The following is a 25,191-nucleotide window of genomic DNA, read 5'->3' on the forward strand; positions in this document are numbered from 1 at the left end:
ATGATCATGGTGATGAATTATACATCTCTTGTCCATGGACCAGCCTAGTTAAATTAAGAGAGGTTCGTCACCAGATGGTTAGCTACCAGCAATTAACTTTTTGGTCAGAGTGACTCATGAAAACATATACTAAGGTGTGGGAACAAGACGTGAAGGAAGCATACATGGACAGAACCACTGATCCCTGAAGTGTTTAAAGCATAGGGCAACTCCATTAATTACTTTCTATACTTTAAAAAAAATGTGATCTTCCTTAAATTTTACTCCAAATCCTCCCATTACACTAGCTGAGATTATATAACACTGCTTAGTAAATTTACTCCAAACTTAGTAGTTTTTTTTTTTATTACAAGGAACAGGGATATAAGGCACTGTTATTATTTGTAATATACTTGTTCACCTCATAGGAAGTTTGTATGTCTGCTGGCACACAGCTCTTGATGGCAGTGAGGATTTGGATTTTGTCTGTACAGGATCTGTAAACTGTTTGAAGTAGCTTCTCCTTCAGGAATAGCTACTGTTTTTTCCTTCTACTTTCCTTCATCTTTTAGGAGCCAGAAAGAATAGGCAATGAGGCAGAGATGGTTTTTGGGTGAGTAAGAGGACTGGGATACTTGAGGTCCATATGATGTAGTGCTATGGTGGGGGAGAGGAGAAACACTATGCTTTATGAAGAGGTGTTAGAGGGAGTCCCAGAAGAGGCTGAGATGGTACCTGACTATGTTACTCCTGGTTATCTCGTAGGTACCATGGAAGCCTCTTCCTCATAAGCATCCAATGGCTCCCCCTGGCACCTCTCTCATAAAGCATAGTGCTCCCCCTCCCACCTCATCATAGTGCTACATTAGATGATTGATCTCCAGTGCCCTCCCTGTGAGATAATCAGGAATAACATTGCCTAATTGGTATCTGGAAAGACATTAGAGCGCTCATGAGGGACTGAATTATATTTAACCAACTGGGAAGGGAATGGGGTGGATTTAGGTGGGGATTACCTCATACCTTTTACCTTTGAGGCCAAAATGTGTGTGTGTGTGTGTGTGTGTGTGTGTGTGTGTGTGTGTGTGTGTGGTGAGGGGCAGGGGTTACAATCCCTTACCAATAAAATCTTTGGGTGCACCTGAAAAGCAGACACAAAAGACTAGATAGGGAAGCTGAGATTTCAGACTTTGCCCAAGAGCTAGGTCACTCTAGACTTCTAACTCTTTACTTTGTTCGTTTTAGTAATCTGCATATGAGGAAGTGATTCTTTGGATCATGATGATTTGGGGAGACTAGAATCTCAGTAGGATGATGGCAAACTAGGAGAGATTTATGAGTTATCATCCAGTTATTCCTATCCCTAGACAGAAAACTCAGGAGAACACAGGGAAAAGCCAAGGTTAGTGGAAAACAAAACAAGCAAGTAACTCAACAGCAAACAGCTGGTATTTCATGCATGTGCTAGGAATGAGGCAGTATATACCTGAAGCTGGGCATACCTTCTAGCCAGATTGCAGACTCCTTGAGGGTAGGAATTGTTTTTTGCCTCTTTTTGTATGCTTGGCACTTAACACAGTCCCTAGAGCACAGTAGGCATTTAAATGTTTATTGATTGATTTATTGAGAGAGCAACCCACCAGGATGGGTTTTTCATGTCCACTGAGCTTAGAGCACCACCTTGTGTTTAAATCATATCTAACATTCTAGATGGCCGTAACAAACCATCCTTCATATCAATCGGTGAAATGCTGCTTCTGCTCTTGTCAAAGTGAAACAAAGTGCTTCAGAACTTTTTTTTGTCAATTGTGTGACATATAAGAGGGCACAAAAATATTAACAGATTAATTTGATGTTTGTTTATGTAGCTCGGCTCATCTCCTCACTGGCTGAATTTGAACAAAGCCATTACAATTTTTTCCTCAGATTTTTCTCTTTTAGTTTTTGAAAATATGAATCAGGTCTGGACAGTTATCACCTGGTTCCTTGCACTTACTATTAACAGCCTGTTTTTCAGTTGCATGGTTTCTTTTGTCATATTTCTTAATAGTGGTCTCACCCACCCATAATCTCTTATGTCAACATACAACAATACAAGAAGTCTGGTACTGGCTGTGACATTAGAGGACCTGGGTTCAAAGGCCACCTTTGATCCTACCTCTTTGATCTTGGGCAAGTGACTTAACATCCTCAAGTCTCATTTTCATCATATGTAAAATGGGTGTGTGTGTGTGTGTGTGTGTGTGGTTTGAAGTGGCCCTTAGAAATGGCCAGGTCGGGGTGGAGCCAAGATGGCGGCTGGAAATCAGGGACTTGCGTGAACTCCTCACTACATCCCTCCAAAAACCTATAAAAATGGCTCTGAACAAATTCTAGAACTGCAGAACCCACAAAATAGCAGAGGGAAGCAGGGATCCAGCCCAGGACAGCCTGGATGGTCGCTGGATGAGGTCTATTGCACACGGAGTGGAGGGGAGCAGAGCTCAGCGTGGGAGGCAGCAGGACCAACCAGACCAAGAGCCGGGCAGGACAGGCCCTAGCACCCTGAATCAGTGAGCTGTGGCAGTTACCAGACTTCTCTACCCACAAACACCAAAGACAGCAGAGAAGGCTAGTGGGAAAAGCTGCGGGGGACAGAGTTCACGGTTAGGCCACCGCCTGGGCAGTTTGGCCACCGCCCCAGGGGCAGCAGGGGAGGTACAGCTACAGAACTACAGCTGCAGTTACTTCCGGCCCCAGGCCCACATGGTGGGAGGAATTAAGTGGCGGATCAGAAGGGGAGTGCAGAGCCTGCAGAAGATTTGCATCATGTCCGGGTTGGTAGTTCTTGAGGAAGGAGGAGTGCTGGTATGGCAGAGCTGGCTGTATAGAAATAGCTCTAAAATCAACAGTGCATCCCCTCAAGCTTGGAACAAAGTACTCTTTGCTCTACAAGCAGTCATACCCTGCTGAAAAACTCAAGGGTCAAGTAAGTTGGCTGGGAAAATGGCCAGGCAGCGAAAACACACCCAGATTCAGTCTCAGACTTTGGAATCCTTCTTTGGTGACAAAGAAGACCAAAACATATGGCCTGAAGAAGTCAACAAAGTCCAAGAGCCTACACCAAAAGCCTCCAAGAAAAACATGAACTGGTCTCAGGCCATGGAAGAGCTCAAAAGGGAGTTGGAAAAGCGAGTTAGAGAAGTAGAGGAAAAATTGGGACGAGAAATGAGAAGGATGCAAGAAAACCATGAAAAACAAGTCAATGACTTGCTAAAGGAGACCCAAAAAAATACTGAAAAAAATATTGAAGAAAACAACATTTTAAAAAACAGACTAACTCAAATGTCAGAAGAGCTCCAAAAACCCAATGAGGAGAAGAATGCCTTGAAAGGCAGAATTAGCCAAATGGAAAAGGAGGTCCAAAAGACCACTGAAGAAAATACTACCTTAAAAATGAGAATGGAGCAAGTGGAAGCTAGTGACTTGATGAGAAATCAAGATATTATAAAACAGAACCAAAGGAATGAAAAAATGGAAGACAATGTCAAATATCTCATTAGAAAAACCACTGACCTAGAAAAGAGATCCAGGAGAGATAATTTAAAAATTATTGGACTATCTGAAAGCCATGATCAAAAAAAGAGCCTCGATATCATCTTTCAAGAAATTATCAAGGAGAATTGCCCTGATATTCTAGAGCCAGAGGGTAAAATAGAAATTGAAAGAATCCACAGATTGCCTCCTCAAATAGATCCCAAAAAGAAAACTCCTAGGAACATTGTCGCCAAATTCCAGAGCTCCCAAGTCAAGGAGAAAATACTGCAAGCAGCCAGAAAGAAACAATTTGAATATTGTGGAAAAACAATCAGGATAACACAGAATCTGGCAGTTTCCACATTAAGGGACTGAAGGGCTTGGAATATGATATTCTGGAGGTCAATGGAGCTAGGATTAAAGCCAAGAATCACCTACCCAGCAAAACTGAGTATCATGCTCCAAGGCAAAATATGGATTTTCAATAAAATAGAGGACTTTCAAGATTTCTCAGTGAAAAGACCAGAGCTGAATAGAAAATTTGACTTTCAAACACAAGAATCAAGAGAAGCATGAAAAGGTAAACAAGAAAGAGAAATCATAAGGGACTTACTAAAGTTGAACTGTTTTGTTTACATTCCTACATAGAAAGATGATGTGTATGATTCATGAGATCTCAGTATCATAGTAGCTGAAAGGAATATGCATATATATATATATATATATATGTGTGTGTGTGTGTATACATATATATACATATATGTGTGTCTATGTATGTATATATGTAGGTATATATATATACACACAAAGGGCACAGGGTGAATTGAATATGAAGGGATGATACCTAAAAAAATAAAATCAAATTAAGGGATAAGAGAGGAATATATTGAGAGAGGGAGAAAGGGAGAGATAGAATGGGGTAAATTATCTCACATAAAAGTGGTAAGAAAAAGTGATCTTGGGCAAGTGACTTAACATCCTCAAGTCTCATTTTCATCATATGTAAAATGGGTGTGTGTGTGTGTGTGTGTGTGTGTGTGTGTGTGTGTGTGTGTGTGGTTTGAAGTGGCCCTTAGAAATGGCCAGGTCGGGGTGGAGCCAAGATGGCGGCTGGAAATCAGGCAGGTGAGAGGGAATGAGTAAATCTTGCTCTCATCAGATTTGACCTGAGGAGAGAATACCATACACACTCAATTGGGTATCTTACCCCACAGGAAAGAAGGAGGAAGAAGATAAAAAAGGGGGATGATAGAAGGGAGGGCAGATAGGGGGAGGAGGTAATCAAAAACAAACATTTTCGAAAAGGGACAGGGTCAAGGGAGAAAATTCAATAAAGGGGGATAGGTTAGGAAGGAGCAAAACATAGTTAATCTTTCACAACATGAGTATTGGGGAAGGGTTTTACATAATGATATGCATGTGGCCTATGTTGAATTGCATGCCTTCTTAGGGTGGGTGGGTGGGGAGGGAAGAGGGGAGAGAATTTTGAACTCTGTTTTAAAAACAGACGTTCAAAAACAACAACAACAAAAAAAAGTTTTTTCATGCAACTAGGAAATAAGATACACAGGCAATGGGTCATAGAAATTTATCTTGCCCTACAAGAGAAGAAGGGAAAGGGGGATTGGAGGAGAGTGGGGTGACAGATGGGAGGGCTGACTGGGGAACAGGGCAACCAGAATATATGCCATCTTGGAGTGGGAGGAGGGTAGAAATGGGGAAAAAATTTGTAATTCAAACTTTGTTGTAATTCTGTAATTGTAATGCTGTAATTCAGCATTGTGAAAATCAATACTGAAACCTAAATATATTAAATAAATTTAAAAAAAAAAGAAAAAAAAAGAAATGGCCAGGTCTATGAGCTCCAGGTCTATTACCCTATGAGGTCAGCCCAAAGCATAGTTATTCTTCTCAACCCAAGCCCTTCTCACTTTCTGGTAATGGCAAATTCCTTTTATTATTCCTTATTCTAGCCCTGACAAGTGTTTTTCTCACCTAAAGTACTGTTGGTTGTCCTATATGATTCTAACTGTTTCCTGACCCCAATATGGCAATGCTTCATCTATTTGTCATTGTTTGGGGAGACGAATTTTATTTCAGATAACTTTTGCTTTTAAGGACCAAGAATATTTTATTTATTTCCACCACTTTGGGTGGAAGCTTTTCTAAAACATATGGTACACTTCCTTGCCTTCTGAACACCATTTAAATTCTGGGTTTTTGGCTTGCTTCCAAGTAATTATGATAGCCATATTTTCTTAACTAAAAATCAGAACATATGATGTGACGACTTGCTGAAGTATGCATACATTATTTTCCTGAGATTGGGACTGCCCAGGAAAATCTCGGACATCTATTTAATTGCCATGTGGTTTGGGTGAAGTTGAGAGAGAAATGATCTCTAGGCAGATGAGGTATTGCTGTTCCTAATAACTTTGACATAAAGTCTTCTCAATCCTGATTCCTTATCTGTCCTTTCCCTTTTAGGAACCGATCCTTCTCTTTTCCAATCCTGAACCAGATCTAGTCTCCAGTCCTTTTTCCATATTGCTTTCCTGACATCATCCATCCTAGCCCTGATGTTTATTTCTTCCTTTGTCTCAGTTTCCCTATAGTTCTACCATATCCTCATTCTGGCTATATATATGTATGTGTATATGATATGTATATCCCAGCTCTGGCCCCAACTCTCAACTCTTTATTGCCAAATCTCTAGAAAAAGTTGACTAGACTAAATGTCTTAATTTCTTACCACCCATTCCCTTTTTAACCTTATGCTTTGGAAAAGGGATTTCCCTCCCTCCCCTTACCCATGATTCAGGTCTCATCCTCAACTTCTCTGTGGTTTCTGATACTGTTGACCATTCTCTCCTGTTGGATATTCTCTTCTTCCTTAGTTTTAAGAACAAACATTGAAGGGCAGCTAGGTGGAGCAGTGAGTAGAGCATTGGCCCTGGAGTCAGGAGGACCTGAGTTCAAATCTGGCCTTGGACACTTGACGCACTTACTAGCTGTGTGACCTTGGGCAAGTCACTTAACCCCAATTGCCCTGCCCTCCCCCAGCAAAACAAACAAACCCAAACTTTCCTGGCTATCTCTGTACTGCCTCTCTTAATTGCTCCCTCTCTGCCACTTTAACTGGCCTGCCATTCTTTTCTTGGTCTGTCAATATGTGTGTATCCCCAATGTTCTGCCCTTGGCCCTCCTAGACTGTCAAAAATTTGTTTTCCCTTTCCGGTCTTTTATTTCTATTGCTGTAACTATCTCCTTTATGCATATTGTTCTCAAATCTGGAGTTCTGTACATTTCTGTCAGTGTATGCATGAGCCTTGTTGCTTTATTAATCCAGTGATTGCCAATGTTTTTGGTGTTCTTGACTTGGAGCTATCGTCACCCTGTCCAATTAAAATCATTATTATAAACTCTGTGGTGAGAATCGGAAAATTTTCAGCAAACTCTTTGAATTAATTGAAGACATTCTGGACTAACAAACAACAGCACACGACAACAAAGCTGGGCTTCTCGAGTTGTATGTTGACTGCGTGAAATAAGTTCACACGCTGATATTGTTTCTCTTTCAGACAAACGGACCCTTAAGAATGATGAACCTAACAAACTGCACCATGTAGCACGGGAACAAGCACACTACTAGGTAATGGAACGCTCTCTCTGAAACAGATGGTTGTCTTCTGGGGGAGGGCATGTTGTTGCCTGCTTCTGGGTGTCAAGGAGTGGGACAAGCTATGCTACCAAACACTTCATCTTAGATTTTCAAACTATTACCATTCTGAAGCAGTCTTGACTGTGGTTTTGGCATGTTGGTCAATATTAGAGAAGCCCCATCTGTTCCCATTAACAATGATCTTAGGAAGGAGAAGGGTTACTTGTTCTTGGAAAGTCCATCCTTCATGGACTTTGGACCTAGAAGATTCTACTGATTCTTCCCCTCAGCATTTTTACTGTTACTATTTCGTATGACAGGATCATAGATCGAGAGCTAGAAGAGACCTTATGGGCCATTTAGTCCAATCCCCTCATTTATCAGATGTGGAGACAATGACTTGCCCAAGGTCATGTAGGTAGTATTGTAGATAGGATTTGAACTCAGGTCCTTAGACTCCAGAGCCAGCATTCTTTCTGCTGTGTTTGTTAGTATTGGGGGTTTAGATCAGCCTGGGATCTCCCAATCATCATGAGCTATCTATCTAACAGAAAACCCTGCCTTTAGAGTCTCAGAAGTAAACCTCTTAATCATTGGAGCAAAGTATAGACCTGAGCTTCTCTGAATTCCCTGTGGTCACAGCTGAAAGGAATTGCCCATAGCCATCGGTAACCACCAGAGGGGGGCCAGTGTAACCCTGTACAATCTAAATTCCCAGCATTTAGCCCCAGTCAAGTAACTTTATGTATGTAGTGAGTCCAAAGTTGATTGACTCATTGTCTTTCTGTCTCTTTTGGTCAACAAGATGAGAATTTAGTTTACTTTGGGCTAATTCAACTGTATAAAAACTCAGCTTGATACCTTATTTTGCTTCCCCTTTTCACTCTTTGGGGGAGAAATTGTGTCTCACTCTCCCTTATCTTGTAATTAAACAAGTGGATCTTGGAAAGATCCAACTCTTGAAAAGAACATAAACCAGTTAGCTTGTTTCATAATACCTTAAAGGAAAAATGTAATGTGGGTGAGCAGAATAGAAGTGGTAATTGGAAGGAAAATATTAATAAGATATGTATTTTTCTTTAATATAAGATCAGAGAGGAAGAATATATTCTAAAAGACAGCAAGCCAGTTGTTAATTCTACAATAATGGCTGCCTTGTTTAATTATCTGAGTCCCACGCACTGGGAAAGTTCAGAAGAAACATCAGTTTGACATTGGTTTGAAGACTAGTCTCCTTTAGTAAAATATCTAAATTGCAGATTTACCATTTATAATCCAAATCTTCAGTTAGACTAACAAAGCGGAGACAACTTTAGAGATCTGATACAATGAACACGTAGGCATATGGGTGATTAGTATGCACGTTGTTTGAAATGCTTAAACAGTTTGCCTTCTCATGTGGGTTAAAATCTGTAAACAGGAAAACAAAACCCCAAACTACTTAATTGCTGTTCAAATGATTATAAATCTAAAATAATAATGGTTTCACTATGATTAAAAGATTGAGACAGAGTTATTGTCAGGCACTTGAGTTAGTACTTGTAGCTGTAAATAAATATATAAACAATTTCTAGTCCAAATTTCTAATAGTATTTTGATCCATGCTAGCGCTTCTTAAACTGTGGTTTTCAACCCCATATGATTTGTAACCTTTTCCTGTGAAGAATTTGGCAACAGCGAAAGGTTTCTGAATGGGCAATGACCCTAAATTAATTCTAAATCAAACGATGCTTTCCAGTGTTGCATCGCACTCCACGTCACTGCAGCCTTGGTTCTGAACATACTACATGCACACTTTGCACTGAACATGCCATCACGCCATGCAAGGCCAACAAGTGCTGCCAGAAACACCTTGGCTCAGATTCAAGACTATTGTCTTTAATAAATGGTAAAATTATGTGTATGCCAAAGAATTGTTTTAAAATAAATTTCTCTGGCAAAAAAGGGGTTCCAAGCAGAAAAAAGTTTTAAGAAGCATTGGTCTATACTGGAGATCAGCCCCAGCTTCTTTTCGGCAGCCCCATAAATGGAAAGCCCCATCTCGCCTTTGCTCTGTCCTAAGTATCTAATGAATTTCTCATAAGATTGAGAGCTCCAAAGGATCTTAGAAGCAAGGCCTTAGATATTCCTGATTTTGCTCAGCATGGACTGACTGATTGAATGGAGGCTTGTTTTTTTTAAAGAAATATGGCCGAAGTGGTAATGGTTTCTTATTTTTTTTTATAGGAAAGTATGATGACTCCATTTTGGTATGCTTGCTTCATAGTTCTATTTATTTCTTCTCTTGAAGCTGGTAAGTTAAATAAGAATTTTTTTTCAGTGTGTATCTGCCAAAACCAAAAAGACTATATGTGTGTTTTAGAAATAAAAATTCTTTTCAAATTTTTAAAAGACTTGTTTCTGCTCAAGTGAGGCATGTAATTACTAGCTGATGAAACTGCTTTAGGTATGGTGATAGTTTTTAAACAAAAGGATGATTAAGATACACAGATTTTTAAAAAATTAAGAAAAAGCATTACAATGGAGTTATACTTGCAACTTAATCTACTGTAAGCACTCACCAGAAAAAAAAAGAAAAAGCAAGACCAGAATTTGGTGTGGGTGATTCAACTTTCCATCCCTCTCAGCTGGTGCCCTGAATTTGCTTCCTCTGTTCTGTTGCCATTGATACCATAGGTCTAAGAGTTGGAAGAGACCTTACAGACCTTTCAGTTGTTTCATACCTCTCACAGTATGATCCCTGAGTATGAGTTTACGTATATCATCCTCATAGTTGGTTCATTTTGTTTAGGCTGGTAGAATAAAAGGGAACCAACTTAATTGACCTCCCAACCATTGTTATTGTCGTGGTTGAGTCACATCTGACTTGGTGATCCTATTTGGGATTTTCTTGGCAAAAACACTGGAGTGGTTTGCCATTTCCTTCTCTAGCTCATTTTACAGATGAGGAACTGAGGTAAACAGGGGTAAGTGACTTACCCACGGTCACACAGTCAGTAAGTGTCTGTGGCCAGATTTGAAATCTGGAAGATGAGTCTTTCTGACTTCAGGCCTGGCACTCTGTGCACTAGGCTGCCACCTAGCTGCCTTTTATTCCCTACCAATAGAAGGACTCTGGAGTTTTCTTTGATTTCCCTGCATCCTGTCTTGTCCCACAGCAGCTAGGTGGTGCATTAGATAAGATTGGGATTGAAGAGTCAGGAAGACCTTAGCTCAAATCTTTCCTCAAACTCCTCCTAGCTGTGTGGCTCTGGGCAAATCCCTTATCCTCAGTTTGCTCCTCTGTAAAATGGGGATAATAACAGCACCTACCTCACAAGGTCATTGTGAGATCAAATGCAGTAACATAAAGTGCTTTATAAACCCTAATTTGCTATATAGATGCTAACTGCTATTTTAATCATGGAAATAGTTGTCTGTGCTGTGATCACCTTCTAAAACAGACCTTCTTAACCTACAGTCTGTAAATGTGTTTGTTTTATTTTGTTTTTAATTTTGACAACCATATTTCAACATAATTGACTTCTTTTGTAATGCTATGTATTTTATTTTATGTCTTCAAATTCTATTCAGAGAAGGGGTCCATAGGCTTCACCAGACTGGCAAAGGAGTATATGACGCAAGCAAGGTTAAGAACCCCTACTATAGTATAATCCTACTTATGTTAGAAGCCCATTTGAGAGTATTCCCCCCCACCCCACCCCTGCCCCCTGCAGTCATCACATTTTCTACCAGCTAAGTCTTTGCCTCTTTTTTTTTCTATTTGGAAGTAGAAACCCTGGTTCCTGTCTATCTGTCCTAGCCAAAAACTTAGTTGGATATAGAGAAAAATAAAATTTACGTTCATCCCCCCATTCTACATGCCTCCCCACCCCCACCCCAGCAACTACCATAGATCTCTGACACAGACTACTTTCTTTTCAAGGAACCCTAGCCCCTCTCTACCTCTTTTGTTATTGTTCACTCGTTTCATTCATGTCCGACTTTTCATGACCCATTCGGGATTTCCTGGCAGTGGCAGCCCTGATTTCTACCTAGAGCTGTTTAAAGATACAATACTATATTTTGAGAGGCAGAGCTATGTAGTAGATAGCTAGTTTTGGAGCCAGGAAGACCTGGGTCAAGTCACATTACTGGTCGTGTGACCTTGGGTAAGTCGCTCAACCCCTAGGTGCTCTAGCCTAGAAGTGTCACATTCGAGACCCACAAGCTTCCCCAGTAGTCAGCAACTAGATTAAAACGTAATTGGAAAATGCTTAACAAACTAAATAAAAATATAATACAACATAAATAATTTCGACTTGTGGTTTTCTAAGTCACTGGGTAGGGATCCATTTCTATTTCAGTTTGATGCCACTTCTTTAGGCAAGATGGTGGTTCCCAACATGTTTTATTCTTCAAACCCTTCTCAACAACAACCAATAATAAGATGCTCCATATAATATTCATAATTATTTACTGCTTAAGGCACCATTAAAGAATTTTTAACATGAATAACTTGTACTATAATCACAAGCCTCAAAGGGTTTGCACTTTAGTAACCACTAAATGGGAACCATTACTCTAAGTTTCAGAGTAGGTTCTGATCCACATTGAAAGGAGTTTTCTTCCTAGGAGTTCCTTATTACAATGAAATGACAGGTCTAATTCCTATCCTATATCATCCGTTTTGGGTGATTTAAGGGTTTTTTCTTTTTTTGCGGGGATGGGGAGGCAATGGCATAAAGGGTCACACAGCTAGTGTGTGTCTGAGGCCCGGTTTGAACACAGGTCCTTCTGACGCCAGGGCTGGTGTTCGCTTGACCACCTAGCTGCCCCTAAGGGTTTTTCCAAGGGTAATTTTGACTCTTCTTTAGAACCTAACCCCTGTGTAAACTGGGAGTTCACTATACACGGATGAGCTGCGTCTTCATTGGAGAAGAGTTGTTTTGTCCTTAAGGTGAAGGGAGGCAGTAACTGAACAGTGATTTTACTCAGACCTTAACTAGAAGATGAGTAATATGAATGTGTAGGACTTCTTTTACATTCTGAACCTCAATTTCCTTGACTATAAAACGAAGGGGTTGGATTTCTTCCATATCCTAAGGAACTTACTCGGCTGATTATTGCAAAGAGTTCTCAGGCAGCAGTGGTTTTTGTTTGTTTTGTTTTTATTTGTTTGAGACACCACGGGGTTAAATGACTCGCCCAGGACCACAGAGCTAGTAAGTGTCTGAGGCTGGATTTGAACTCAGCTCCTGCTGACTCCAGGGCTGGTACCCATCCCCCTTTTAAAATAGTGAATAGATTAATGTAAGTATTATAAGATAATAGGAGTGCAGATTTAGACCTGGAAGGTACCTTAGAGTTCATCAAATCCAATCCCTTAATTTTACAGATGAGGAAACTGGGGACTAGAGAGGGTAAGTGACTCAACCAATGTCACACACCTAGGGCTCTGGGTGAGATTCAGACCTGGCTTTCCCTGATCCCCAGTCTTACACTCTCTCTGCTATGATATGCTTCCTTTTATGTAGTAAGCTGTGAATGGCATAATCTAGAATTGGACGTTCTTTTTCGGATTTTTTTAAAGATGATTGTGTGGAGTTTGAAGATGAAATGGTGCTAGTTATTTTTGAAGATGAGCTCGATGTTCGTCAATATAGGTCAAGAGTATTTGGCCCTCACAGTAACATAAGTTGGTACGGAAGGGACGGTAAGACAATCATCTCTATGGATCAGAACTCTAGGGTTCACCAGCACCGAGAGATGCTTTGGTTTGTTCCGGCTGCAACAGAGGACTCAGGATATTATTACGTTGTTGAAAGGTAAGAAGTTTTTGGTTTTTGTTTTCCCCAGAAATATGGGTGATACGCAGGGTGGGCTCTAGCATGTTTGGGATCCAGGCAAATATTTTTTGTAGGACCTCTGTCTATAGAATAAAAACCATTATAAAATTCACGGGTGCATGGGAGGTATATTGACATATTAACATGTTGTTGTTCAGTTGTTTCGCTTGTGTTCAACTCTTCTTGTCTCCAGCCCCATTGGGGTTTTCTTGGCAAAGATACTGGAGTGGTTTGCCGTTTCCTTCTCTGACTCATTTTACAGATGAGAAACTGAGGCAAACAGGGTTAAGTGACTTGCCCAAGGTCACACAGCTAATGCGTGTCTGAGGCCGGATTTGAAGTTTGGAAAGTGAGTCTTCCTGACTCCAAGCCCAGTACTCTATCCACGTGTCACCTAGCTGCTATATATCATCATATTCTGATGTAAATTAAGCTCTACAGTAGTTAAAAGTATACTTTTAAAAAGTAAATTTAAATCATGTCAAATTAAATTATATTATAGTAATTATATTATATTGTAATATTATGTTATAATATAATGTAATAATTATTTTTTATAAATTGTATTAAAGGTATACTTTCTTCAAAGGTATTCAAAATTCTTACTCACTTCTTTGAAATATCTCACTAAATGAGGTCCAGGATTATTTTGAAGGCCTAAATATAAAGGCATAATTGGTGAATATCAATACTTTTGATTATTTCCATCAACAAACCAGGCAAATCCTATCTAGATCAGAAGGACATCTGAAGTCCATCCATATAAGGTATTCTTACTTGGTACTTTTATCATCTCATTAATATGTATGAGTGCAGCTAAAGGTGTGGCAGAACAGAACCGAACAGGACAGGAAAGTCCACAAGGCAGTTCAATAAGCTCTAGGTTGCAATACTCTGCAGCTGGTGATTAGGATGTCTGACAGGGTTTTCATATGGATTTTCATGAAAATATCCTCTTGAAGATATTCTCCCCCTCCTTTTTTTTTCAGAATAAGTCTAGGGCTTTAGCTTTTGCTGATAACAGTGTTCTTACTTTTGGCAACTTTCTCAAAGTAACACTGCACAAAACCCCAAATCACATTTTAAATAATGGTCTACATAGAATGACAGTGAGCAGTGAACATAACGATCCCAAATTATTATTGCCAAGTATTATTTTAGCTTGTCTTTATGTACACTGATTAAATATGAGATTGGAATCACTTGATCTCTAGTTGACTTTGGGCACTAAATGTCCACTTTCATGATAGGGGACTTGGAGGTCATGACACAAAAATTCGGGGGGATTGTAGGACACAATTTTTAAAGGGAATGATTTCATAAAATACAGGACTTATTTGAAATGTATTAGCTCCTTAAATGGTCTAAGGAATAACTCTCACAACCCAGGCTTCTTTATGTCATTGTTGTAAAGAGAGTTTATAAAGATTTGGAATAAGCTTCATGGTACTTTTTTTATAACTAAGATTTTTATTTTTAGTTTACAATGCTCAGTTCCACATAATTTTGAGTTCCAGATTTTCTTCCCCCCTCCCCCTCCTCCCCAAGATGGCATGGAATCCAATATATCTTCCATGTATAACTTTGCATTGAACTAATTTACATACTAGTCAAGTTGTGGAGAAGAATTATGACAAATGGAATAAATTAGGAGAAAGAAGAAACAAAACCAAAAAAACCAAAAACAAACAAAAGAGAAAAAAAGGGGAAAAAAGGAGAGCAAACAGGATGCCTCAATCTGCATTCATACCTCATAGTTCTTTCTGTGGTTGTAGATAGCTCTCTCCATCACAAGTCCTTGGGAGTTGTCTTTGCACCTTGTGTTGCTGAGAAGTGCGAAGTCTGGCAGGGTTAGTCATCACAGAATCCATATAGCTGTGGTTGTACATAATGTTCTCCTGGTTCTGCTCCACTCGCTCAGCATTATATTGTGTAGGTTTTTCCATGTTATTATGAAGTCCATATCATCCCCATTTCTTATAGAACAATAGTATTCCATTACCTTCGTATACCACAATTTGTTCAGCCATTCCCCAATTGATGGGGAATCCCCTTGATTTCCAATTCTTTGCTACTACAAAAAGAGCTGCTATAAATATTTTTGTACATATAGGTCCTTTCCCCACTTGTGTGATCTCTTTGGGATACAACCCTAGAAGTGGTATTGCTGGGTCAAAGGGTATGCACATTTTTATAGCCCTTTGGGCATAGTTCCAAATTACTCTCCAGATTGGCTGGATCAGTTCACAACTCCACCAGCAATGGAACAGTGTTCAATTTTCCCACATCCTCTCCAGCATTTATCATTTTCCTGTTTTGTCATGTTAGCCAATCTGACAGGAGAGATGTGGTACTTAGGAATTGTTTTGATTTGCATTTCATGGTACTTTTGATGGAATCCTAATAAAGCTGCCCCAGGCCCAACATTCTAACTTCCTTATGGGCCCCACTGAACAGCAGACATGTCTTGATTTAACCACATAATCTGGCTTTAATCACACCGCAGGCCTCCAGACTCAATACAGCCACTGCCCCTAGCTAGCCACTGCCCCCAGATCCAATTCACGTATTTGAACACGTGTGTTCTGGTACTCAACCACAGTCACATCATCCATATAGCCCAAGATAGGACCAAAATACCCAACTATCTATCTTGACCACACAGGACCACGATAGTTAGCCAATCAGAAAGCAGCACGACCAGGATGTTTGACCCAGTGGTGGGATTCAAATGAATTCACAGCCAGTTCTCCAGAACCAAAAGGTGGCACCCCCCCTCCCCCCACTGGCATAGTGGATGCAGGCCCCACCCCTGCTAACAACTGCCTTGTGGCATTAAGCCTAAAATTAGGTACTGGTTCACAGAACCGGTGCCAACTAGCTGAATCCCACCACTGGTTTGACCACTGAATCATAGAAGGGACCCCTCCACTGTAACCTTGACAAACCTTCCTGCCTTTTTAATATTCATAAGATCTGTTATGTAATTGCATCTTTACCCTCTCCAACTTGCTTTCTCTGAAGTTGCTGGCTCCTCTTGGAACTTAGCCCTCTTCAAGACAGGTATCAATCTTAATAAATGCCTGTAGTTGGATGGTGGTCTGATTCTGAATTCTTTGAGATGCTCCTGCCATAACACCTCATGAAACTGCAACACCTTTACTGGAAATTCTACCTTTATACACAAAAAAATCATTATCAGTAAATGCCAGCTACTCACTGATGCCTGCTCAAACAAGTATGGGTTATGATAATAACCCATGGGATTCCTAGCATCACAGTTCTGGGGGCATTCTAATCCACTGAGCATTAAAAATTGAATTCCCCCTCCCCACTAGCTGTTCACAAAACTATTTTTCAGATATTCCAGGAAAACAATGTCTCACAATTTCTTTGTGCTCATGTCTGATAATCAGGGTCCTTCAAAGCACAGGAGTCCCTCACTCTTGTGCCTAGGGCAGGGACCCTGTTAGCCCAATTTACTGGTAAGCCTGGTGGTACATCCTTTAGAGGAAAAGAGAACAACACCTGCAAAGGGTTCAATCCAACCATTTTATTTTCATTGTAGAAACTCTACCCACTGCCACAAACAGAAAATCGAGATAGAAATTTTGAAGAAACATCCTGGAACGTGTTATGATGAGCTATCTGAATATAAACAAAAATTGCCTCCGGGACCTGGTGGCTTCCTTGTGTGTCCCAATTTGGATATTTTTAAAGATGAAAAAAATAATCTACCTAAAGTTCAGTGGTATAAGGTAAATTCTTTCTTAAAGTAATATTATTACCCCCTTCCCCCTCCCCCCCCCCGAATGAGTAGAATAATGTAGTGAAAGAAAACTGATTGATTGAAAATAGACAAAGTGGTAGCTTTGCAAGATATCATATTATTATGCTGTGGGATGACAGTTCTGAGGAAGTCTATATAAAAGCTCAAATTAAATCGGGGCATAAAACTTCATAAACACAACTTTGAGATTCTACAAAAGTATTTTAACTTTTGTTCATTGGGCCCATAGTTTAGGGTTTGGATGTTTTTTCATCTGTTCTTTAAAATTGAGAGAAGGAAAAATTATGGGGAAAAAAGAGATGATAAATTGATATGAGGGGAGGATTTGCTATATTTTGTATTGGATGATTGGAATCATCTCCTAGAAGATAAGAAATACAGCTTAAGAAAAACAACAAAGGAAGAAAGTAGCTTTAAGAAAGGAGCTATTAACATTATGGTCTCTAAGCTGCTTAGGAATGAAATAAGTAAAATTGCAAAGAAATCCTTTCCCAATCTACCTATAAGTTCCAAAAGCATGTAAATCTAATTTCCTGGAAAGTCAATAAATACTAAGAGGTGACAATATAGGGGAGGGGGATCAAGGATTAAAGTTATTCCTGTGGTGTGTGTATGTATGTATGTTTATGTATGTATGTATATGTATGTATACATAGATGTATGCATATATATGTGTGTGTATGTATATCCAGTCTTATTTTTCTCAGTATGTAAAGGAACTTATTTTCTATGTCTAGGATTGCAAACCTCTTCTTGACAATACAAAATTTAATGGAATAAAAAATGATCTCTACCTGGGCAATGTACAGAAAGAAGATGAGGGGCACTATACTTGTCTTATATCCTATGATTATATGGGGAAGCATTATAACATTACTCGTGCAATACATCTAAGTGTTATGGGTAAGTGTCAAAGAATCTTAGAGCTTTGAAAAGTCCCTTATGGATAGTTTTGTTGTCCCATAGTCCAGATGATATTAAATATGATATTTAAGGAGGATGCCATGGCCTGTTCACAGTTACACGGCCAGCCATTTTTCTTCCTTTACTTTCCATTGTCTGATGCTTAGCACCTAAAGGTCCATTGCTACCTTAGCAGCGCATGGAATAAAATTAACCATGTTCCGAGGGAAGAGAATACTCTTGGTGTCTGGGTGCTCTTCAAGGGGACAATGTGCCCCAAAGCACTAGCTCCTGCTGCCTAGGTTTGAGGGAAATAAAGCCTAATCTCATGTCTTAGAGAGACAAAGGCTTTCAGTCTAGACGTCATTCTAGCAGCAAGGACTTGCAAAGTTTCCAAAAGTCTTAGACAAGGTCTTATACTGAGGGAACTGTCAACCGTAAGATCACCAGGTTGAGCGTTCAGTGGTTCTGTTTCATCATATGGGAGGACAATGGATACAAAAAGCATATCAGTTAATAGCTGTGGAATTGGGCAGAATAGTTACCCCAAATGCATGCTCTTCAAGATTTTATAAAATTTGCTCTCTCTTCCCTTGATCTTCACCTATGTTGAGAATGCTTAATTATTTTCACTTGTCTTCATTTAGTTACCCCTGTATTTCCTTGGTATTTTTATTTGCCCTTCTCTGATCATTTTCAACCTCAATTTTATCTTCCTTGGGATAGTATAATAACCAGAACCACAAGTGGTGTTCTAGGCAAGGCCAAATTTTGAAGTGGGTGGTTTGAAGCATCCTGCCATCTTTATTTCTCATTCCAGATACTGAAATACCATTTTCCCAGCTTCCAGTTGTTTTATCTTACTCCCCTCCCCACCTTCAAGTTACAGCCTTCCATGGAGCTCTAGCCCCTACTTTCACTTAAGAAACCTTTACTCTTATCTTCTCCATCCAAGTAAATACTTTATTTATTCTTTTCCTCTCTGTCCCCACCCTTGTCTTTGCATGCAATGACAATCACCTTAAGGGAAATTGCAGGGTCTTAGTTTGTCATTACCTGACACATTAACTATGTTTATTAGAGTTATCTTGTGAATTCAGTAGTATAAGGAAGGCCAAGCCCTAAGAATACCAGTGGTTTTGGCTGAGTAATAGCACAGGGGTTTAGGGCGAGAGCTTAGTCTAGGCATGTATAGGCAGATTCCTACCTCCTCCATTCACCTAAGCCCACGTCAACTAGCTTATATTCCCTGGAGACTTGGATGATTGTTTAGCCAGATGTCATCTAGCCAGTTTGGTGAGATCGGTAATCCTTTGAAACTCCTCTTACTGTACACTGGAGACTTTGAAATTACTGTGAAAAGTATCCTTTATTTTATTTTGTTGTCTTAGTGAAAACAAAGAAAAATATGCCAGTGATTCTAACTCCAGAAAATAGGACAATGGAAGTGGAACTTGGTGAGTGTTACTAGTATTTGTAACTTTGTACTTGTCCTTTGTAATGAGTTAAAAACTCCCATTCATAAAGCGCATACGTTTTCCTCTCACATCAGTGTATTAGAGAACACTTGAGCAACGGCATCATGAAGTTTTTGAATGTTGTTTTTATAGGATCCCAGTTGCTTTTGGACTGCAACTTCACAGCCCAAAAGAATGATCTTCAATATTGGATTTGGAATGGATCATTTGCTTACAATGAACCTAATATTACATGGTCTGAACTTTCGTAAGTGCTTGATCATCACACAAATATAGAGAAGGAGAAATTTTTCATTTTGTGTAAACCTTGTTGTCCATATAATTTTCATCAGGCTAAGAAACGGTCAAAATTTCTTATTTTTTAGCATCTTAAATTATAGAGCATTTAAATAAAAAAGGTTTTTTTTTAATGTAGTCCAATCTTCTCATTTAATAGATTAAAAAAAACACACCTGAGAACTGAGGAAGGAAGTTACTTATCTAAAATCATAAAGTGGGGTGGTAGAGCTCCCATCTCTTTATTCCAAGTTGAGTGCTCTTTGTGCTATATGATGCTCCCTTTTAATTTACTTCTTGGTGGAGAATGGGGGGAGTCTCTAAGACCAAATGTTTGCCTTGGTAGAGAGGGGACTGACCAGGTAGGATCATCTTTACCAGGCTTTAGGGTATTCTGAAGCTCCAAAGCCAGGAATATGAGAAGTCCTGATGGTCCTCAAGTTCCGTTGTAGTTAAAATGTAGAGATGTGTGTATACAGGGGCATGCTGGAGCTAGGCAGCTAGGTAGCACAGTGGATAGAATGCTGGGCCAGTAGTTAGGAAGACACATCTTCCTGAGTTCGCATCTAGTCTCAGACACTTACTAGTTGTGTGATAGTGACTTGCCAGTCACTTAACCCTGTTTGCTTCACCTTCCTCATCTCTAAAATGAGCTGGAGAAGGAAGTGGCAAACCACTCTATCTTCTTGGCCAAGAAAATCTCCAAGGGGGTCACGAAGAGTTGGATACAACCAAACAGTAATGACACATATCTTAAACAGGGTTACATAGGATTGAGGCAGGTAAAATTCTATGTAAACTGTAATCAATACTTGAAAGGTATTATTGTTACTTTTGTAAAAATTGGGCCCACAAAGTTTGTTCTGTAAGAGCTTATAGAGTATAACTACTGCTTACTATGTTGTGTGGAGATCCATGCACCTGACTGTATTTGTGTGCAGAAAATCCTAATTGCAATCTTGATATAATATATTCGTTTTTATCTTGGTACCATAAATTGGACTTTAACAGTTCATTTCCAGTTTAAGTCTCTGATTCTTTTCTTTGGGCTTTCCCCTTCTCCTTTAAGTCAGGATTATTCAGTTTAATTCCCTTTATCACCGAGAAAGCAAAAGGAGTTTGGGGGCCTCATCCATTCATAGCAGACTGAACTCACCGTCTACAGCTTTCTGAACTCGCCAGCTTCCTTGGAGTCTGTTTCTTACCGAAATCTCTCTGAATTCATCCTTCTTTTTCTTGGCATCCCACCCAAGCAGATGTTCAAGAGAAACTTTCATGTTGTTTCTTCCTTGATTGCTCTCCCTCATCTGTTCCCTATCTTTCAAACCTTTCATGGCATTCCTAATTTTGCCTAACCACAATGCCTTTTTCTCCCTGTAGCTTCCTCAGCTTCCTTATGCTCTCTTCTAATATCCCTCTGCCAGCCTGCTATAGTTCTTTCTGTCACTAATTCCTTCTCCATGGTCTCACCATTTAGGACTCATCACCATAGAGACCCTTTTAGGAACTTCCTTTTCTTAGCATGACATGGAACATGCAGTGCAGTTTTGGATGCTCTAGCCAGACTTGTGTTGCATTTAAGGCATTTGTCATAGTATTTTACAGTTGGTAAGGAGAGGGAGGTGAAATTTGTGGGCAAAACATTAAGTCACAAAGTGGGGTGCTAGAGCTGTGGGAGAGGAAGTGAGTGGGAAGCCACAAGCTTGTACCTGTTACAGAAACTTTGCCAAGGGGTCAAAAAAGTGAATATATTAAAGTTCTAAATAACTTAGAAGTTATTTAGTCTCAGCTTCCTGCCCCATACAGAAATCCCTCCATAACATTTCTGAAGAATAGTTATCAAACTTCCATTCAAACCTAACTGGGGAAAAGAAATCACAACCTCACGACATGAAGCATGAAGACTTTGCCATTACCTATGCAGCAACTTATTTTAGTGAAAAAAGAGAAACCAAATAAATTGAGATTATTCGTGTTGAGGTTTTCTTAACTAGCCTTGTTTTTCTCTCTTCCTTGAATAGAGTTCCGAATTTAAACAACACGAACACTGTCACAAGGGTTTCCAGGCTTGTCATTTTAAAAGTGGAAAGTAGGCATTATTTATACCCCTTTTTATGCTGGGTTAGCAATGAAGCTGGTATAGCTACAACATATATTGCCTTGAGACCACCAGGTAAGCAATTTGATTGTTTATTGGAACACTGTTCAGTTATATTGTATCATGCTAAGCTCCCCACTTAAAAAGGAGAATTGTGTAAGTTCTATTACATGTCTCAGTGACAGGTTATCTAGGACTTTGAAATAACTCAAAAAGAGAGCTTTTGGCTGGTCTGCTAAATGTACCTGTAGTGACTGTGGTTTATTTATGATTGCAGTGAAGAGTTTATGTTTCTGAAGTTGGACTCTGATTGATTTCGTCGATGAATGTTTCATTAATCTTCTTGGTAGATTAGGTGGAATAGTGTTGGAAACTGAATAGGAAAAAATAGTTTTAGAACACATACCAGCAAAGTATCAAGAGAAAGAAGGCTTTTATGCCTTCAGAAGACTAGACTGTATACAACTTCTCCATATCTCTACACCTACCCTTCTTCTTGGGTGAAAGAGAGGAGTGATTCAGTCAATAGAATCATGTAAAAGACCATATTTGACTGCCAGGATGAACAGTGTTCTTATTAATTGGCATTAATGGCAGCTGTTGAAGATGGTACCTGAATTAAGCTATGTTTCAACTTACAAGTTCCCCCCTTCCACCAACTAAAGCTTTAGTATAATGGCTATCTATCTACCTACCTCTCTATCTATCTATCTGTCTGTCTGTATATGTATATGTATATATATACATACACATATGTAAATTTATATTTATAAATATATAACTTAGGTCTTTATAAATTTGCATATTTATAAATAGTTACATTTTTATAAAAATAAACTTATAAATACATTTATATTTTTATATGAAAAACAATATGAACCCTGTACAAGGGTTTCTAGGCTGGTCATGGCCTGAAAATGACCTGGGTTTTCAAAGGCTATGTCATCAGAGTACGTGCTTTGGAAGGTACCATCCTGATGCAAAGTCTTTAAACATAGACATAGAATCTGAGGACCAGGCTTACTAAGTATATACAGACTCACCACTAGAAGGTTGACCACAAGATGAGATTTTTTTTGACATAGTACCTCATGAAGATTATCTACTACTAGCTAGATGGGTTTATGTTTTAGTTCAATACTTTAAAATCTGTGATTTCTTTGGCATGCAAACTCCATTCACTGATGCAGATCTAAACCTTCTCAGGAATTAACAGATGATCTTTAGTGGAAAAGTATAGATAGAAGCATTAATAGTTATTACATAATGGAAACAAGAGATGACATTGTAAGGAACCAGAGAAATTAAACCTAAAGACTCCGCTTCATTCAGATGTTGTTGGTGATTCTATGCTTAATGTTTGATTACTTCAAGTTTAATATTTGCATTTCCTTCCTTTTCTGAGGTAGTCTCAGATTCCAGAATGTATATGATTGGAGGATTCATCTCTCTGGCATTAGTGGTTACATTCTCCGTGTTTCTCTACAAAATTTTCAAGGTTGAAATTGTGCTTTTGTATAGGGATTCTTGCCATCCATATTTCCTGAAAAAAGGTAAATTATGTTTTGTTTTCCTGTTCGATATTATCTTTTGAATACTAGCAAATTGGACAAGGAGGTGACTCCTAGGTTTTCTGTTGTTATTGCTGTTTGTTTGTTTTGTCTTTTTTTAGTTGGTAAAGTCAGTTTGGGCCCATGTTTAGTAGACTTACAGATAAGAATATCTTAATAAGGATTAAATTACATTACTTTGAAGTTATATAAAAATGTCATTTCATCCACAGAATGTAAATCATACTGGTAAAATCTTTTTAGCCCAGTAACTGAAATTTTCTCCATTTTAAAACTGCTTTGTTGGGGCAGAAGTGTCGTGGCCATGGGTGGGTATTTTTAATAGTCCCTCATGATCTCTATGCTACTATCTGCCTTCCAGAGGAAGGAATTAACAGATTTTGGGGTCCCCCAGATGAATTTTATTTGTTAAGCATCACTGGGAAAAAACCTCTAATCACTCTTCAGTTTATTTAGAAGAGAAGAAGGTGGAATTTATGGGTGAGACATTTGGGAGGGGGAGTGAGTGGGGAGTCACAGGCTTGTACCTGTTATAGAAACTCTGCTAAGGGGTCTCAAAATTGAATTTATTTTAGATCTCAGATTAATTGCATAACAGTATTTATACTTGAAGGAGAAGAGGGTTGATGCATGCATATTTTGTGCCATTGACGCTTTATTATAAGAAAGCAATGAATTTTAGAAATAAAAATAATATATTATAATTTATGTATTCTGAATGTTCTCCGTGACGACAGAACACTTTGGCAAATCTTCTGAGCTATCTTATTTACTTATTTTTTAAACTCTAGGTCAGTGATTTTGACTGAGATGGCTATAATATTTACATGCACCATGTTAAATGCAGTGGTACAAAAATAAACACATCACTTAAAACAGGGAGTTTTCTGATTTTCTCTTTTGACTTTTCTGAGAAAGAGCGCCCAATGTGGGAAAATGATGCCTCCAATTTGGTGGCTTAACTATTTCCAAAGAAATAGGGATACTGTCTATATTTCCAAAGAACATTTCCATGCTAAGAAGATAAAGGACTACTGTTCCAACTATTACAACAGAGCCACCAACTTGTCATTAAGAAAGCTTAATGACATTTGAATAAAGAGAGCTTTTGTGGTGGCTATTATTTTATTCATATTGAGATTTCAAAAAACTATCAATACTAATTTGGAAATGGAAGTTTGTGATCTCTACTTTGTCAGGGCCAATTTTTTGAATGCTAAATACATTATGTTTTATTCTTTAGCTTTGGATGGAAAAGTCTATGATGCATACATATTATATCCAAAAAATTTTGAAGAAGGATCCACTTACATCTCAGACATCTTTGTGTTTAAAATCTTGCCTGAAGTCCTAGAAAATCAATGTGGATATAATCTGTTCATCTATGGAAGGGATGACCTTGTTGGAGAAGGTATGTTTAAAATGGAAGAAAGAAGAACTTTCTAATAACTTATGTAATATTTTATAGGGTCATAGATTTAGTATTACCACTATTTCTACTTCTTGTCGAGTGATTTTTCAGTTGTGTGTGACTCTCTGTGACTTCATTTGGGGTTTTCTTGGCAAAGATACTGGAGTGGTTTGCCATTTCTTTCTCCAGTTCATTTTACAGATGAGGAAACTGAGGCAAAAAAGTTGAGTGACTTGCCCAGGGTCACACAGCTACTAAGTTTCTGAGGCCAGATTTGAACTCCCAAAGTTCTTACTCTAGGCCAGAGGCGGGGAACCTGTGGCCTCAAGGCCTCTAGGTCCTCCAATGAGGCCCTTCCTCACCCCTGCTCTAGCCCCAGCACTCTATCCACTGTGCCACCTAGCTGCTGCCACCACCACTATCATTATTATGGCTACCATTACTACTACTCCTGCTACTACCACATTACCACTACCTAGCTAGCTAGAATTTAGATAGCACTTTAAGATTTGCAAAATACTTTACATATGTTATCTTATTTGATCCTTATGATATCCTATCAGGTAGGTGCTAATATCATCCCTATTTTGCAGATGGGAAAATTGAGGATTAGAGAGAGTGGGTGACTTGCCAAGAGTCATGCAGCATATAAATGTCTGAGAGATGGTTTGAACTCAAGC

General features: G+C 39.0%; 1 protein-coding gene across 1 annotated transcript in view; it reads left to right on the forward strand.

The window, feature by feature from the left end:
- IL1R1 (interleukin 1 receptor type 1) overlaps nt 1-25,191 on the forward strand; it is a 39,013-nt gene that overhangs the window by 9,051 nt on the left and 4,771 nt on the right. Inside the window, exons 2-11 of the mRNA XM_036754926.1 lie at nt 7,077-7,147; nt 9,383-9,449; nt 12,729-12,963; nt 16,553-16,742; nt 17,512-17,677; nt 19,069-19,134; nt 19,288-19,402; nt 21,453-21,604; nt 22,939-23,082; nt 24,344-24,511. Coding sequence (XP_036610821.1) covers nt 9,389-9,449; nt 12,729-12,963; nt 16,553-16,742; nt 17,512-17,677; nt 19,069-19,134; nt 19,288-19,402; nt 21,453-21,604; nt 22,939-23,082; nt 24,344-24,511 — 1,297 coding nt within the window. The 5' untranslated portion in view covers nt 7,077-7,147; nt 9,383-9,388. The remainder of the gene's footprint in view (nt 1-7,076; nt 7,148-9,382; nt 9,450-12,728; nt 12,964-16,552; nt 16,743-17,511; nt 17,678-19,068; nt 19,135-19,287; nt 19,403-21,452; nt 21,605-22,938; nt 23,083-24,343; nt 24,512-25,191) is intronic.

This window comes from Trichosurus vulpecula, chromosome 4 (assembly GCF_011100635.1).
Source record: "Trichosurus vulpecula isolate mTriVul1 chromosome 4, mTriVul1.pri, whole genome shotgun sequence".
In the NCBI taxonomy this organism is placed as follows: Eukaryota; Metazoa; Chordata; class Mammalia; order Diprotodontia; family Phalangeridae; genus Trichosurus; species Trichosurus vulpecula.